Genomic DNA, 17,660 nt, shown 5'->3' with positions numbered 1-17,660 from the left:
CATTGATAAATATACAAAACAACAGTGGACCCAACACCGAACCCTGGGGGACTCCACTAATAACATTAGACCACGAAAAGAAGTTTCCGTTGATTACCACCCTCTGTCTTCTTCCACTCAACCATCCTTTTATCCATTGTAGCAACTTGCCCTTAATGCCATACTGCTCCAATTTGTACATTAGTCTTCCATGTGCAATAGTATCAAAATATTTCCTGAAATCCAAGTATATGATATCGAAATTATTTTTTGCGTCCAGTTCCTTTGTGACACATCATAGTATTCAACCAATATTAATGTTAATGATGACTGATTGGGAATATCTGATATATGCCAACTGTTGTATCCTATACTATTTAAAAAGTTATGCTAAATTTCCCCACGTGAACCTGTACAATCATGAACGAAAGTATTGGTCACTTGTGTTAACTATGCCGTGACTGAGTGAATGTATTGTGAATTTAGATTAAAAACCAAAGTTCAAATGTCAAGGAACTGTTCATTTAAGTGGCAAAGTGCAAAGTGCAAAGTGTGTTAAGTGTCTAACGGCACCAGGGGTTCCCCCCATCTCCGCGTTGCTTTCATTGTGAGAGTGTACCAGTTCACTGGGAAGGCCAGAGATTTAAAAGTGTATGAATCATGTGAGTGTGTTGTGTTATGTACCGTTGTTCTTCTGGCCATTTAGCCGCTGAACCCCAGCTGAGGCCCAACGTTGCCCGCACTTCGCCCCGTGGAGGCAGACCAGGTAACCACTAGTTTAAATTTGGACTCTGGCAGGTCCTGCCACCTAGTTTCCTGGGATTTCAGTGGCTAGGACCTTTAAAAAAAAAAAAAAAAAAAATTTTGCATGGGAATATTGCGCTAGAATTTGAAAGCCAAAATGGTGGGCGAACAGCGTAATTTAGAGACGGTTATTTGTGGCGTGTGGGGCATTCGCTTGCATACAGATAGAGTTGGGTAGGGAGAATGAAGACTGGAGGGATAAAGACAGAAGAATGGGGTCAATAGGGGAGATGACCCCAGGTAGAATCAGTGGGGCATGCCCATACCCCACCAGAGGGAAGAGTGGGGTCGGCAAGGAGGGGAGGAGACAGGAAAGCCGTCACCTCCCCCTGCCGGGGTAAGGGAGAAGAAAGGGCCGAACAAGGGAGCCGGCTCAGATCACTAACATGGCGTGTATGTAGCAAAGCTGTGGCTTCGTCAGATCCATGACAGTGTACAGTCCATTAGTTGGTCAGTGTTGGGATAGGATCTCATCCACTGCTGTTCCAATAATCAGGGTGTCAGTGTGGGATGGTGTCACTAAGGGGATATAGGTCTCATCCAGTAAAGTCCTAGTCATTGTTGTCCGTTTCAGTTGTCAGAGTTCCAGTGTCGAGTTTAGAGAAGTTTAAGTGGCAATTTAAGTGGCCATTTAAGTGGCAATTGTTTCCCGTTCATGAGCATCCAGATGAATGAAAGATGGCGAGTGTAATTGAGACAGTTGTGATATGTGCTTCAACAGCTGCCGCTACATATGTTATAAAAAATAGTGCACTTGTGTAATTGTTAGTACGATAGTCGTATAGTTGCGAGAGTAAATGATTTATGTGTGTGTGTGTGTGTGTGTGTGTGTGTGTGTGTGTGTGTGTGTGTGTGTGTGTGTGTGTGTGTGTGTGTGTGTGTGTGTGTGTGTGTTGTTCTGGCAGGTTCCCTCCCAATCGGACTGCAGTGGGGGAAACTGACATGGAACCCCCTGTTCTGCCCTGCCCTGCTGACATCATGCCCTCCTATTGCTGCGTGGTGTCGGACATGGCGGTGTGAAAATTCACACAGAACCACTGTCCTCAGTGCGATATCTCCCCACACAGGACACTCAGGCCCTACACTTTTAATCGCCCCGAACACCCCCCAAATTCCCACCCCCATCTTTCGCCTGATGGATCCTACCACCAAAAACCCTTCACTTCTCTTGACAGTCCCTCTATCCCTTTAACTTCCTATTTCCAGATGAAATAGGAAGTTCTTGCTCTGGCCCTCTCCTTCGCTGTCGCCCCTTTTCACTTCTTCCTCCTCTGTCCGTTTTTTTTTCTTAACTGGAGCCCTCCTGGCACGTTCAGGCGCAACCCAGCGTTCGCCCTCCCCGAAAGAACTCTCTCTCCTACTCTAACATGATGCTTCCCCGAGGCGGTGGACACAGAAGCGGACTTCCAGTAGGGCTCTGGCGGCTAAATGCCGGAAAAAAAAAACAGACTAACAAAACCCAACACTGCACAACTCAAACTTACACTAAAACCTACACTATCTCTGGCATTTACAGAGCTTAATTTTTTATTTATTTATTTATTATACTAAGCATTTCCTGCCAAAAACTAACATCCCCGTCATATCATATAATACCATATTTAGAGAATTTAGCTCATGAATACGCAATATACATAAATACAGTAAAATACATAAATACAAACAAATATTTAAAATACAGATCCAGTTAGTCCAGTTCATTCAAATACGCTCTGGAACTACAAGTCCATTAGACAGGACGCTCACTAAAACGATATCAGTCCATCAATTATAAAAAGTACACATTGATGAAGTTCAGACTTAACGAAGATGCCACCGGAAAGAAGAATTCACGTTAACTTACTTAATTCAACGAAGTTCAAAAGAAGTGATGAGTTCACCGAAGATGTGCTCTCCACATGACATATATCTTGGCAGACTGCAAACACTGTTCGCAGCAAGTCCAGAAAAACCAAATTAAGTCCATCAGCAGTCCATTAAGTATATATGATCACTAAATCAGAATATAGTCCAAGCTGAAACTCTTGGCAGCACAAATCAACAGAAGAGATGCAGCTAGGTGAATAGCAGATGTTGGGAGTTGAGGAAGGTAGATATAGTGTGCATAGTGTTAGGGTCGGGCGCCACCTGTGGTTTCCCACATCTGCGCCATATGTACACTGTGAAGAAATACAGAACACTGTTGTTGTTGTTGTTGTTGTTATTTGGTTTTTAGGAGCATTAGCAACTAAGGCCATATTGCTCCGGGATATGCGGTGGTCATTCCCTGAATGACCTTTCCGCATCCTCCGTATTTGGTGGTGACGGGCTCGAACCCCGGTCTAATCAAGAAGCGTGTGCTACGCACTGCTGCTCCTTCCCACCTGGCTACGGAGGCGCCACAGAACACTGTAAATGCCAGAAAAAGTGTAGTGTGTTGAGTGTATAGTTTTGTGTTGGGTTCTGTTGTGTGTCCTGGCATTTGGCCGCAGGGCCCCTGGTGGAACCCCACGTTGCCCGCACACACCACTAGGAGGTAGCTAGGCTGCCCATTATTCTTTGGCAGGTTCAGGGTCGCCTGAGCTTCCTGAACGGAGACCAATTAAAAAAATAATAATAATAATAATAATAATAATAATAATAATAATTTAAAAAATAATAATAATAAATAAAAAAAATTAAATAAATAAAATAAAAAATAAAAAAATAAAAAAAAATAAAAAAAAATAATAATAATAATAACAAAAAAAAACCGATGATAATAAAAATAATAGTAAAAAAAATAAAAAATAAATAAAAAAAATAATAAATAAATAAATAAAATAATAAAATAAAATAAAAAAATAATAAAAATAAATAAAAAATAAGGTAGAGTGCGGCAGTACAGGGTGTATGGAAGAAGATGGGGGATGAAAGTAAGAGTAAGGGGATGTAGGTAAGGGCATCCCGTAAATTGACAGTGGAGCATATGCTCCACCAGGAGAAAAGGGGGAGGGGATAACTCCAGAAGGGTAGAAAAACCACTCAGCGAGAGTGCTGAGTGTGACTTATATTTTGCGGTGGAGTGATCAAGACCACTGGAGCCTACCAAACCATATGAAAAGTTAGCAGGTAATCCTACTTTGGATGTTCCAGGGTTAGCAAGTCGATGCTGGTAAAACAGTCAAGTACACAAATTTTTTACTTCAAGTTTGAGTAAGTCCTTTACAGGTTTCTATCCCTGGCTTGAGTTGGTTGTAGAGTCCTGCGCCTAGAAAAGAGATTCTGTGCGTACTCCGTTAAAGATTTATAATATTGTTCTTCAGAAATTAGCAGGTGCTCCTGTCCTTGAGGTATGTGTTGTAGCCTGGTGTACAGTGTTCCTCGAAGATCGTTATAAATTGGGCAGTTATAAAGAAGATGGTCCCAATCTTCAATTTCTCCACATGTACAGTAAGGATTATTGATGATTCCCAAGGTAGTCAACTTATGATTTATAGAGCCGTGTCCAGTTATAATATATGTACAGTAGAGGCCACGAGAGAACCAAGGCGGCGACTTTGGATAAACTAGTTTGACATCCGGGATGAATTTCTTAGTTATCAGGCCCTTGTCCGTCTCCTCCCATCTTGTCTGCCAGATTTGTAGTAGCATGGCAGCTAGTTTTTTCTTTTCTTGCTTGCAGTCAGTGCGGGTGTCGATGGTATGTCCAAAGATGGTAGCTGGGATTCCCCGCGACAGGCAGTAGTGCAATCCTCGACGGATAACCTCCAAGTCAAGGGGGAGGACACCTGCAAGAACCTGTAGGGCCGGAGAACTTACTGTGCAACAGGCCCTTGTAATGGCAAGCAGTATACTTCGCTGAATTGTTTCCAGTTTGCATTTATTGCGAACAATTATTGCTCTATGGTACCAAATCCCGGATCTGTATGTAATAACAGGGAGGAATATAGCGTTATACAGGAGTTTGAGTGTTCTCCGGTTCAGACCCCAGTCACACCTGCTTACTCGGACGATTAAGGCTGCATAATTTCTGATTTTTACTTGAAGGTATGAGAGGTGCGGGAAGAAGGAGAGCTTTGAATCCAGGATGATACCCAGGTGTTTTAGGGAAGTTACCAGCTTGATGGTTTTTCCTTGTACCTTGATCTGAGGTGGCCTTGATATTTGTAGGGTGCCTTTGAGAAGTATGGATTGTGTCTTCTGTGGAGAAATCCGGAGCTTGTGTAGAGTTGCCCAGTCCTGTAAGATCTGTAGTGCCTGATTTCCAGCGGCCTCGAGAGCTGCTCTGGTGTCCGCTGCGATGGAGATGGTAATATCATCTGCGAATGCTTGGATAGTAACAGGGCCCAGATCCAGACCAAGTAACTCATCAAGGACGATGTTCCAGAGGAACGGGCCGAGGACCGAACCCTGTGGGCAGCCTCTGTAGATAGATTTGGTGAGCTTCTGGTATGGTGAGGAGATGGTGATCTTTCTGTTGGAAAGGTAACTTTCTATACACCTGTATAAGTTGGCTGGTATGCGTGCCAATCTTAGCCTGCGAAGAATGCTTGGCCACCAGAGCATGTCAAAGGCCCCGGCAAAGTCAATGGTTATGAGGAGAAAGTACTTGTAATTAGTGTTGGCTACAGCTTGGGTTATTTGGTAGAGAGCATCCTCTGTGCAGCGTCCTGGGCGAAATCCATACTGTGAATTGGATTGTAGGCCAGCTTCTGTGTAGTGTGTTAGGAGTCTGGTATGGAGGAGGCGTTCAAGTAGTTTGCTCAATGTGGACAAGAGGGCAATGGGTCGGTATGAGTTAGGCTGTTCTGGAGGCTTCGATGGATTTTTCAGTATTAACTTTAATTCAGCTATTTTCCAGCTTTCTGGGAAGGATCCCTGGGTTAGGCATTTATTGAACAGGTTAAGCAGAAATTGGGGATTTACCTGGGCGAGGAAGGTAGAGCAGGGCAGACTCCCACCAGTAATCAGAACGTGCACTTGTCCTACGTCTACTCTGCTAATAAATATTAATCTGTTCTGATGCACCGCCTGCGAGACCCGCACAGATTACAAGTCAGTGTGCCGCTCCAATTGAATTTTTTTTATTTACAAGGCAGTCCCTGCTAAATTTGGTGAACCTCACCGTATATTTACAATACCATACATACAGTATTACAGAAATTCATAGTATCGTACAAAGAATGAAGTATATCCATTCGAAGTAAGCAACAATGTCCAAAGTCGATCCACGCAAGAACCCTCCAAGATGCCTTTCTCTCTGAAATTATTTCAGCGTCACTGCCCACACAGGGTAAGCTCCCATCTATAATTAGAACCAATAGGGTATGCACCCTATTGAAATCCGTTCTAATGATCAGCCAACCTGGTTGTTTTCCAGTCAGCCACAAGACCCCATTACACAATGCAACAATTAATTTCCTTGCTTCTCTATTTGTAACAAGATTAACCATTCTCTAAATACCTGGACAGCAAACTTTTGGAAGGATTTGAAATCCGCCTCTGTTCCTACCAGAAGCAGTTCACATCCAGGATTTAACAGATGTAGATTCGGTGACCCTGCTATTAATTCCTCCCTACGATCGGAGTACTCATAACAGTCATATAATATATGTCCCCAAGTTTCATCTTTCCCACAGGCGCAAGCAGAACGGTGCACAATACCGAACTCATGCAATTTTCAAAAAATGGTCCATGTACTGTCAAGATGAAGGTGGCGTGTAAATTTGGACTAAACCATCTGGATCAAGATTTACAATTAATATTTAGAGGTGGAAGGAATTTATTTGTAATGCGACCCTTCGTACTATCATTCCCTGCGCGCGTAGCACAGTGGCATCGTCGCCGTCCTCCCCACACTGGGTGGAAAAGGCCCGAGTTCGAATCCCGTCGATGACGGGAGGAACTTTAATTGGCTTTTTTCACTCCGTGGCTGAGTTAGTCGGTCTCGGCAGTAAATAGCAAGGCTTTATCCCCCATAAACTGGGTTTTATTTCATCCAGCACGACAAGCAAATCGACCAGAGAACACACGCAATTTACAGACATAATATATAAACGGGTATATGTAAGAAATTACGGGTGGCCCTAATATAATAATTTGAGTATTATAATTCCATCTCTCCTGCCATTGGCTAACCAAGAGAGCCCAGATATAGTTATTCTCTTCTTTGTATGCACCAGCGCAATAAATTTCAATTGGTACTTTATGGTACTTTACGCCTTAATTGAAAAGTCACTGATTTGAAAACCAAATTTAAGTCTGGAGGCAGCCGTCCGGTCACGGTCTGCACTGCATCATTCGAAACAGTTCTGCTGGCATCACTTAGCCTCTATAACATTGCATCTTGTATTGCAAACACCTTCCTGACGTGCGCCTTTTGCAACCCATAGTCTAACCATACATGTACCACAAGTAACAATTGGCAAGAGGATACAGTCAGAACAAATTCAGTCTTCTTCCTTATATTCCCCAGTCATTCCTCGTTGTCCGTGCAATCAATCATTCCAACAAATTTCCAGATCTTATCTACTATGTAAGTAATAAGGGAAAAGAAACGTAGCTGCCTCTCAATTAGAATCCCTAAATATTTTATCGTTTTCACCGACTGGAGATGAGCTCCACCTAAAGAAACCACCTGGTTCCTAGTCACTGACAGGTGCCCTTTCAAAAACACATAGTTTTACTTTTTGCTGTGGACACTGTCAATCTATGCACTTGCACCATTGATGTAGTTCCGACAGAACCAAGTTTTAACGTTCTTCCAATTGCGCTTGTGAATGACACAGTTTGTATTGCATCACAGTATACCCTGCAGTTTGTAGGGGTAACCTCCGATATCGCTGGACAATAAACATTATCCACTATATACTCTATGTACGGCCAACACGACGACTAGATTGTGGAATAATGGAAAGTGTGACGTGAACGTCATGAAGTTATAGATAAAGACTGACTCGCGCCCACCACTCAAATATCTGGAGGTGGTATCATGGTATGTTGTTTTGGTACGGACTGGCCCAGCTCATACCATTAGAAGGTTGATTTACCTCCAAGGAATATCTTTCTGTCGTATCTAGCCATGTTCTCCCTGCAGTGCTTCATTTTTTACCCTGATTGCGATGGATTCTTTCAAGACAACAATGTAACTATCCACCTTGCAAAAGTTGTATCTGAATAGTTGGAGGAACATTCTCAGGATTTTCAATAACTGCCCTAGCCGCCTAATTCTCCAAATCTGAACCCAATTGAGAATGTCTGGGATATATGTTAGAAAGGGCAGTTCGGCGTTGCAGTTCTCTACCGATCATAATACAGCAGGTGACAAATATCTTGACGGGAGAATGGTTAGCTAAAACCCCCTCAAACACCTACTGGAACCCACGTGTCTTGACGTGTACGAGTTTAATTCGGGCAAAAGGTGGTCCTAATAGATAAAGTTTCTAATTTTTTGGCCAGGTAATTGTATATTTATTATGATGTTAAAAACCACCGTTCAAACTTTAGTGCAATTTATTAACCGCGAATACTTGTTGTTTCTATTCTCAGTGACTTAAACATGCTCGAGACCACTACTGGTTCTTCTCAGCAGCAAAGGAGGAGTCCAAACATTGGACCTCCAGGATCAGGTCCAATGAGCAACATCGGTAGTTTAGACCCAGCAGATTCGAGGACTGGTGGTACCTCACCCTCGCAGTCTACCTATTCTCCCGGTGGTTCTTCAAGGGGCCAAAGCCCGGCTTTGTCTAAACGAGCTATCAGCCCAAATGTGGCCCCAAATGGGGCAACTCTGAGCAACACCTCATCCTACGACAATCTTCACTCTCCGGACCAAGACAGACAAGGTACGTCTTATTTATATCTCAAAGAGATCTTTAGTTAAATTTTCACATAGAACTTCATCTATTATTTTTTATAATTACAAATCCAACTCGTTACTAACTTAGATGTTTTTTTTAGTAATTCTTAATCATTCCAAGGAGACTAATTAAGAATCTCTGAAAGACCGTCTTATCGGATTAAGTGTAAACGATTTTACACTTAATCCGATAAGACGGTCGTTAGCTTCATAAAGAGAATAAACTTGATTTGGGTATGCACTTATCTCTCAGTTAATTCCAGCGACCAAATGAATGTGAATATTTATTTTTTTCTGGTAAGCAAAGCAGATACAAAATCGAAGAACGCTACTTAAAAAAAGTTAAACGAAAATCACAAATGCAAATGTAACACAGTTTCTGCTCATAAAAATATAAAATTTTGTATTTTATATTTTTATATATTATATAAAAATATAAAATACAAAAATAAACTAAGAAAATGTTGCTAGTTTAACTCTGCAAATTCTAAAACACAGCTATAAAGGACTCTAAAAAATTGGGGTTTTGTGGTTCCTAAAATTAAAATTCATTAAAAATTATATATATAGCAAGGCGAAACACGATTAACAATTTGTTGACCACAGTCTGGACAAAAGCTTATTGGATAAAAAAACGGTCGTACACCGAGATTTCAAAAGTAAAGTTCGTGTTTAAAATAATAAGCAGCTTCTGTCTTGATATTTAAATTATACCGTCTTCTCAAATCCAAAATTGTAGTAAGCTTATATTCTCAGAAAATAAAAAAGTTGGTCGTCTTTGAAGAAAGATATAGGATGGGTTGAATAAGAGTCCAATTATTAAGCAGAGCAGGTGTGTACTGCTCACATCAGTCATCATATGATACCTACCAGCGTGCTACGAACTCAGGTCTTTTTCACCCGGCGTGGGGAAGATGGTGTTTATACGAAGTGTGCTTCCCTCTTAGGTAGCACAATTGGTATAATCAACACCCTCCCCACACCGAGTGGAAAAGACCTGAGTTGGAATCCCATCAATGACGAGAAGAACGTTTATGGGCGTTTTTTCCCAACGTGGCTGAGTTAGTCGGTCTCGGGCGAGGGCAGCATGTATGTTTCTTGTATACCGTGTGGTCAGAGGAGTTCACAAGGTACAGAGAATACAAGAAACAACACCGTATTTATCAGTCATGGGCTTGAACCCCGGTTACTCAAGGCACCCTCGTACTCATATGCTTAACTCGATATTCATGCTCTGTAGAATACAAGCTTAACAGGAAGAGGGTTACCTAAGTAAAATGAAATGATTTCAAAATGTCACCGCCACGAGGTATATTCTTTCTCCAATATATGAAGTTTTTATTTGATAAAGAATATGCCTCGTAGCGGTGACATGAGTAAACAGGAGAATTTAATGTTCAGAGTATTAGACAAACAATAAATGTTTCAATTTTACTAGTTGTAGCTGTGTTCTTTAACTTACCGAAATCCTCTGAGCCAATAGACAAGATCTCAAGAGAAATTTCTCTAGAAATTTCTCAGAAATTCTTGCAAAACAGGAATGGTCTGAGGAATTTCTCTAGGAATTCTCAGACCATTCCTGTTTTTCAAGAACGCAAGAATTCTATACACCTGTAACAGGCAATTCTTTCATGAGTCAAAAATTAGCTAATTTTTTATTACAGAATATTTTCTGATTTATCTTTGCAATTTGAAGTATTTGTTCATCAAGAAAAAATATATATATATTCATAAAAATGTAAAAATAATTCAGAAAGCAATGGCGCAACTATATTTTTATTTATCTCTCCTGAAAGAAAGGCCACCATAAGAATTTTCGAGTAGATATTTATTGTAAGGGCAACAAATATCACTTATTTGGGCCGTAATGGCCGCATCAAGGAGCTATGCAATACAATACGAGTAATTACGTCTTCACAAATGCCGTTCATAACCATGTATACGTATGTGATAGTTATGCATTTGACCTTATTAAACTTCAAAATTAGGTCTATAAAAATAGAATCTTAACTAATAAAGACAACTGAAAGCTGAAAAATATTTAGAAATGTTTATTATCATATATTGGAACTGATAAGTTAAATTCTTTCGCTCTGAAAAGAGCTGAGTTATTCATTTACTATGCCTGAAGTGAAAAACATTGTTGTATGTGACAATCAATGGAAACAACCATTTATTTGTAAAGATACATCGCTACCAAAGCTGCCCTGCCAGGGTTACTCAGAAAACAATGAGCTGAGGAAGAGCAGGATTCATAGGAAAAACAGCAGTAGATAGGTGAGCCATTTTCTAAAAAAATATATATAAGTAAAATACAAAGAAAATGATCCATTGAAAATTATCTCTTTGCTGCACATTCGGAGATAATATGGTCATCGAAAATATAGTTAATATTTATTGGGCAACGAAATGACTGCTAATAAAATCATTCAGAAGACAATACCTTCTCAACATCAATAGCTTGCTGGATGCCATCAACGTTTTCATCAATTTTCTCACGTCCACAGTTCGTACAAACGAAACTGAAACGCCATTTCATTACTGAGAAGTCGAAAAAGTATACTAGTGTTGTTATTACTGTACTATCCTTTGGTTCTTCTAATGTAATACTCTACTCCCTTTGGTCAACGGGTCATTCTGACGAACATCACCATTTTCACAGCAGCTCAACTTTATTTAAAATTATTGTTTCCTTTTTCATTTATTCACAGCAACTTAGACCATGAATCGTCCGTAGATCGTGCCTGTATAAATTGCATTTATTGTCTGTTGTGTAAGATTAAAACCAAAGGTTCCGGGAGAGAAACCTTGCAACCCTTCCGAAACTAATTTGGCCATGGTATTAAAAAATTCCCAAAAAGTTCCTTCTATCTAGGGACTAGAAGCCGAGCCTTTCGTACACAGTATGAAAGGACAGCGATTATAACCACTGTACTAGCCGGGAGGGCTAGGCTAGAATACCTTAATCGTAATTGAATTTGATTTGATTTGTCCCATGGAAAACACGAAGTAGTAGAAAATTACTTGGAGCAGAGAAGAAGAACCATTTATGCGAAAAACTCGTGGATATAATCTTATAGAACGTTGTGCAACGTAGTAATGCTTTTGTAATCTCTGTGATGTAAAGCAAACGTTCATTTCTGCTCAATCTCTGTAAGAAACCTGCGAAATCCCACTTCATAAATTTGAGGTACTGCATATGTAAAATAACTCAACTCATTTAGCAATTATAACAATTCTAGAGATCATTTTTGTAAGAATCCGACATAAGCAAATTTGGATAGCCTCTGTTATTCAAATAGCATTGTGACAATACAGTTCAGTCGCTGTCTATATGTCAATTATTTATAATAAAAAGTCAATAATGTATTCAGTTTACTGAACAAATAATTCATTTTCTAATGAGGATTTTAAAGGAGTCGTTCTACTGGATACCTCGTCTGACCATGGGGTACTTTTTTAATTATTCAAAGTTGATATTTTGATTATTTCACTTCTATAACCATAAATAAAGTTATAAAATGAAAATGCATTCATTATTAAAGATTTTCGGAATAATGTTGTCTAATTAGTAAGATAGATGAGATAATTCTCAACCAGTTGATTCTGAACGTTTTGATTATTCAAGTAGCTGACAATTTTTAAGGTAGTCGTTGAAGTAAGAGATAGTGCTAAAATAACAGTCTACTATATGGGACAGAGTCATAGTTCAATCCATTGGTTTTTAATTATCTACTCTATCTTGAAAATTCATTTCTTTGATTGTTCATATAATCAGTTAATCTCTTGTAAAAATAAAATGAAATTATAACCTTATAATTGTATTTACTTCTTTAAAAGCAATTGATTAGTTCCAGTTTTGTTTTAATGAAGTTCTGTATTCGGCTTTTATTATTTTATCCTGTTGTTATTTATTATTATAATGATATATTTGATTTATGTTAAAATGTGTGTGATTTTGGGCCTGGAGGTCATTTTTATTAAAAACTAGTTGGCATAAATCCTTTTGTTTGATGCTTTTCTCCGCATACTGATGTATCAGCATATTCAGTAAGTCTGATGCAGCTGCAATAGAGCATTTACTTGAAATTTTGTCAATCGTTTAAAACTAGAACTTATGATACTTATTTAATCGAAACTTAAATTACGTTCAGAATTTCTAAACTTGCATGACTTCACTTTTCCCATGATCTTTAGCGGATAATTCAGAATATTTATTTATAATCATTGTAGAATACAAATCCAAGTTAGGGTGATATAGGAAGATTCTGATTACAGGTACCGTTTATGAAGTTTGCATAAAAATATAAATAGTTGTAAAGTGATATAAATACTTATACTTAAAATACAAATATAATTTTGTCACTTTAAGAGCAAATTAGATTGTAACAGATATAACCATATAAGAACAAGGAATAAGTTTATCTTACTATTAAGAAATTTAAAAAATATATCATCTGAAAAGCATCGCAACAAATTTTTCTACATAAATTATGAACTATAATTTATTCAATATCAACAAATTTCGCCAATTTAAAACATCAACTGTAATTCAGACATATATATATTATCTTAAAGTTAGAAAATGGAAATAAGCTAAAAATTAATTCATATAAGAAACATAGATATATACCTTCCAACCTTGAAAAATTTGTTGAAAAATTTTGTGAATTTAAGATATTCATTTTATAATCTTGATATATATATATTTTTAAAAGCCATTTGTTTAAATGTACAGCGCGTTGTTAAGGGTATTAATCAAATGTAATAACTTAATTTTTATTTAAAGTTGTCGCCACTGATACTTATTTAATCGAAACATGAACTTGAATTTCTGTTCACTGGCTCGGAAGAACACATGAAACAGTCCTCAAATATATGACAGATATTAACATAGTAAACTACAATTTCTATTTGAAAACGAGCTATGAACACAAAATTTACCGAATGCGACAAAATTCCAAGAGAAAATGTTATACTTCAATAAATATAAAACCAAACTTCATACCCTCGCGAAAATGGCTAGGTTCGAGTCCCGTAGTGAACTTCTTGGTTTTTTTTTTCCCCCTTTCACTGGTCGATTTGGTCTTTCTCGGGCAAGGATCGCAAAGATTTTCTCTGTCAAATTGGATTTTTCATCCCACAAAGCTGGAAACCAACTGTAAAATACAAGCAAGTTACAGATGCAATATACCTACTGACATCTACTGGCCTTAGCTACTTGTCGCAAAATGAAAAACAATCAAACAACAAGGACAACCAGAAAATATGAGAGATGCTAAAGTAATAAACTACCATTCCTATCTTAAACGTAGTACCACATCATGAAAGCTGATTGGAAATAACATTTCAAAAGTATTTTTAAATGTGACGCACTCTCGGTGAGAAATTAAAAACGAATGTAATTCGCAGAAACTTGCAAAAATAAAAATGAATAAAGAGAAATTGGTTGTAAGCACCCCTAAATCTAAATAAGAAGGGCTTGTTTCCAGGTTATTATGAAGAATGAAGCATTAAGAAATATAGCAATGCAATAATACGAAAACTGTGAAAATTCATTTTAAAGAACTTAAGAATTTAACTAAAGAAAAGAGTTAAAAAAAAGAAAAGACGAGATTATCTTGAATTTCCTGAAAAAAGAAAGGTTTATCACACTTTTTACGATCTTAACCTTTGGCCCTCTCTCTATGAAGAATTCTCCAAAGAATTCTTCTGAATCATTATTCATAAAATGATTCAGTAGCTCACTCCAAAAAAAAATTATCTTTAATGAGTTCATTTATTAATGTAATGCTAAATTCATGGTTGGCCACTAGTAAATAAGTAACTCAGTAACTGCCACTCAGAACACCAGTTACATTGGCAGCAGCCTTTCTTTAAAGCACCAGCAGTTATATTCTAGTGCTTATCCATCAATTTACCATGAATTGTTCTCACTTACGATACCTTTTCGTATTCTGCTGGGAATTGTCGAAGCATGCTATCGTAGTAGAACAGCTTAATAGAAAAAAGTTCGGATTAGCCATTCAAAGCTGATTTTGATGAATACTTAAAAGGAAACGGTAATTATTGTATTAAACAAGTTTTGCAAAAATAAATAAAGTGGAGGAGAATGGAACTAATTGACTGATTGTTTCTACTTATACGACACTCTTTCGTTACTATAAATGTAAAAGCTAACTCGCAGATCCCACAGGATTGATTTAGACCAACCGTCGATAAAATATGTTATTTTTTACAGTCAGAATAATTGGTTGAAGTAATTTATAATGCAAAGAGAGATGCAAATTCCGAAGACCACATCATTGTTCCATTTTCAGAATAGACTCATTATTAATTTAAAAATAAAGACAAACTGTATGTTTATATCAGGTAAGGCCACATATCAACTTATAACTACAGTAATATTCGCGAATTTTACTGCATGTTGTAGCATTACGTGGATATGCGGTATACATAATTTGAATACTGACCATTAGGCCATGGACACAATCGATCTATCAATATTTCTGCAACGCAAACCTTCGGAATTAAAGGGACTGTTTTTTATAAGAAATAAAGTATAAGTGACAAATTTATTCCATGATTATCACCTTTTCAAACTTTAAAACCACGTCAATAATTTCAAAGTTCGCCTTAGTCAAGACTACACTGCATCCAATAAATCATTAACCTTGAAAGAGCGTATAGTTTGTATTCACGCAAAATTTTCCAGAGGAGACATTTGCTTGAATGAAAATCCGAATTGGAGGACGATTGGAAGGATAGAGACGGAAAAAATGGAATTTTGAGATGAATTTTGAATATTTTAAGGAAATACAGAGACTTGCTAGAATTTCAAAAAAAACTCATTCCAAACGTAATGCGTAATTTCATTCTAAATGTAATGTAATGTTTTCTTTTAACTTTTCGCAAAATTCATCATAAAAAATATTTTTACTTAAACTTCTGAAAGATTCTTAAAACGGAAATTTAAAAAATTATTGATATTTTTCTTTTATATTTCGCAGTTTTATTCCTCTTTCACATAAAAGAACAACAACTTACATTTAAATATGATATCTGCTATTAAAAGATTTCTGAAAATTATATTATAATTCGTATGTGCTTGTTTTATTTTTCACATCACGAGTCAATCAATCACGAGATTTATATAAAAATAAATCTCTTTTCTTTTCTTTGGTCATGCAACATGCCAAAAAACCTTCGTTTTTCCATTTCTTTCTGTTCCCTTTTATGCCATGAATATTCATTGTTTTTCCTTAGTTCTGTTTACTAATGCTTTCCATTTTTCGATACGATATTTTGTAGAAATTATTTCATTCCCAAATAAAAATAATTCCATGTAATTTCCTTTCGCCCGTTTACTGTTAATAACTCTCGGTATTCGCTGTCATCGTTATTCTTGTTTACCTTTCATACGCTCCTTCATTCCAAGGTACATTTTTCTATATCAGAAGTAATGAATGAAGAAATCCACCAAAAACATGTTTTCTTTGCACAAATATACATAATTTTTCCATTCAGCACATTAAAAATATACAACTACGAACCTCAACTAATGAGGTTTAATAAACACTTTAAAATAATAAAGTAGTGCTTCTTATATGCAACCAGTTACTTTTATCTTCTGGAAACCCGATCGAAAAATAGACGATGTTACAGATTCAGTATATTGCTGAATTTGCCTTAATTGCTTAACACATACTAAAAAGGAGTCATTTTTTACACAGTTCAAAGGAAACAACTCACAAACGACCTTCTTCCGATGTGCGACTTCCATACGCCTTTAGTCAGAAGTAATAGCAATTTATTGAACTTAATCCAGCAACTATTTATTGAACTAAAGTTCAATAAATAAATTCTAAGTATTTGTTTGGCAAGAATGTATGTTCGTTATTTGCACGCTGCTAATGCCACATAAAAAATATCTGTTATAATTATACGTCTAAATATGTTTATTCCAAATCTATATTAACTGAATCAGATTTTTTGATTTGGTTTGAGGACATAAACAGTTTAAAACTGCTTCTTTTAGCAGAATGGAATTTAAAAGGAGTTTTAATGTGTATTGTTTTAAAACAGATATATATACATTCCTATATATATTTAACTAAATTGCTAATACTTGGTCGATTGCATTTCTTTAATATTAATTTCTCTAGGAAGCATAATCAGGAATTTTTATAAAGTGGATTTTCCATTAATATAAAGTCCATATGAATTTTTACAAACGAAACTAGGTGTTTACGATGTATTGCAGCCATTAAAGCTTATTTTCCCTAGGAGTAATATTTAATTTACAGCGTAATAATCAATGGTAACATGGAATGTAGTGGATATATTTACGATCAAAATTTCACCAAGATCCTCCTCTAGAGGATAATACTCCTCAAATCCTCCATAAACATCCCCAACATTTAAAGTTCGTAATAATGCCATTGGGTACATTACGGGCTTCTTTCAAATAACATTCTCATCACAAGTCTAGCAATTCTATTTCTTCAAAACTTTGATCATCAAATTATCAAGAGCACCTTTCACATCTTCGAACTACTGCATATCAATAATATATGACATCACATTAATAGGACTGCATACTCTCTTTGATTCTAATGTTTCCGCTCTAGAATTCAGAAGTTTCTTTTCGCAAATGATGATTAACGCGAAGTTACAGTTTATCCCAGCATGTTTTTTGTTTCATTAGTCACGTGAGAATCTCTTCACGTTCTTTTAAAATAAAAACGCCTAACTGACTTCATATACATTACTCTGCTTCACGTTATAAAGCACTTCGCTGCATATTAAGAACAGATCAATTTCGTATATCACTGACACTTGCATATCAATATCAATTAAGATTAAGTTCTTTTTTAGATTTTTAGAAATACTACAGAGGAAGAGAATTCCATATATTAGTAACTGTTACACGTTAAACTGATCTGGATTTATTAAATAATGGTGTGAAGAAGTAACCATCGATTTTAAGACCTGTTTACAAAATTTTATGGTTTTCCGAATTTTCCTCTCATTTATACGCGCATTTCTGTGAGGGAAG

At 37.0% G+C, this 17,660-nt stretch overlaps 1 protein-coding gene across 1 annotated transcript in view; it reads left to right on the top strand.

Moving 5' to 3' along the window:
* The window catches only part of LOC150076148 (uncharacterized), a 301,746-nt gene extending 286,072 nt beyond the window's left edge, over positions 1–15,674 (top strand). The window contains exons 13-14 of the mRNA XM_090387269.1: positions 8,293–8,588; positions 15,613–15,674. Coding sequence (XP_090243395.1) covers positions 8,293–8,588; positions 15,613–15,674 — 358 coding nt within the window. The remainder of the gene's footprint in view (positions 1–8,292; positions 8,589–15,612) is intronic.
* The last annotated feature ends 1,986 nt before the right edge of the window (positions 15,675–17,660 follow it).

This window comes from Mastigoproctus giganteus, chromosome 13, assembly GCF_048544385.1.
Source record: "Mastigoproctus giganteus isolate SK-2022 chromosome 13, ASM4854438v1, whole genome shotgun sequence".
NCBI classification, from domain to species: Eukaryota; Metazoa; Arthropoda; class Arachnida; order Uropygi; family Thelyphonidae; genus Mastigoproctus; species Mastigoproctus giganteus.
Note: the sequence above shows the minus strand (reverse complement) of the source record. Positions and strands in the feature narration are given on the sequence as shown.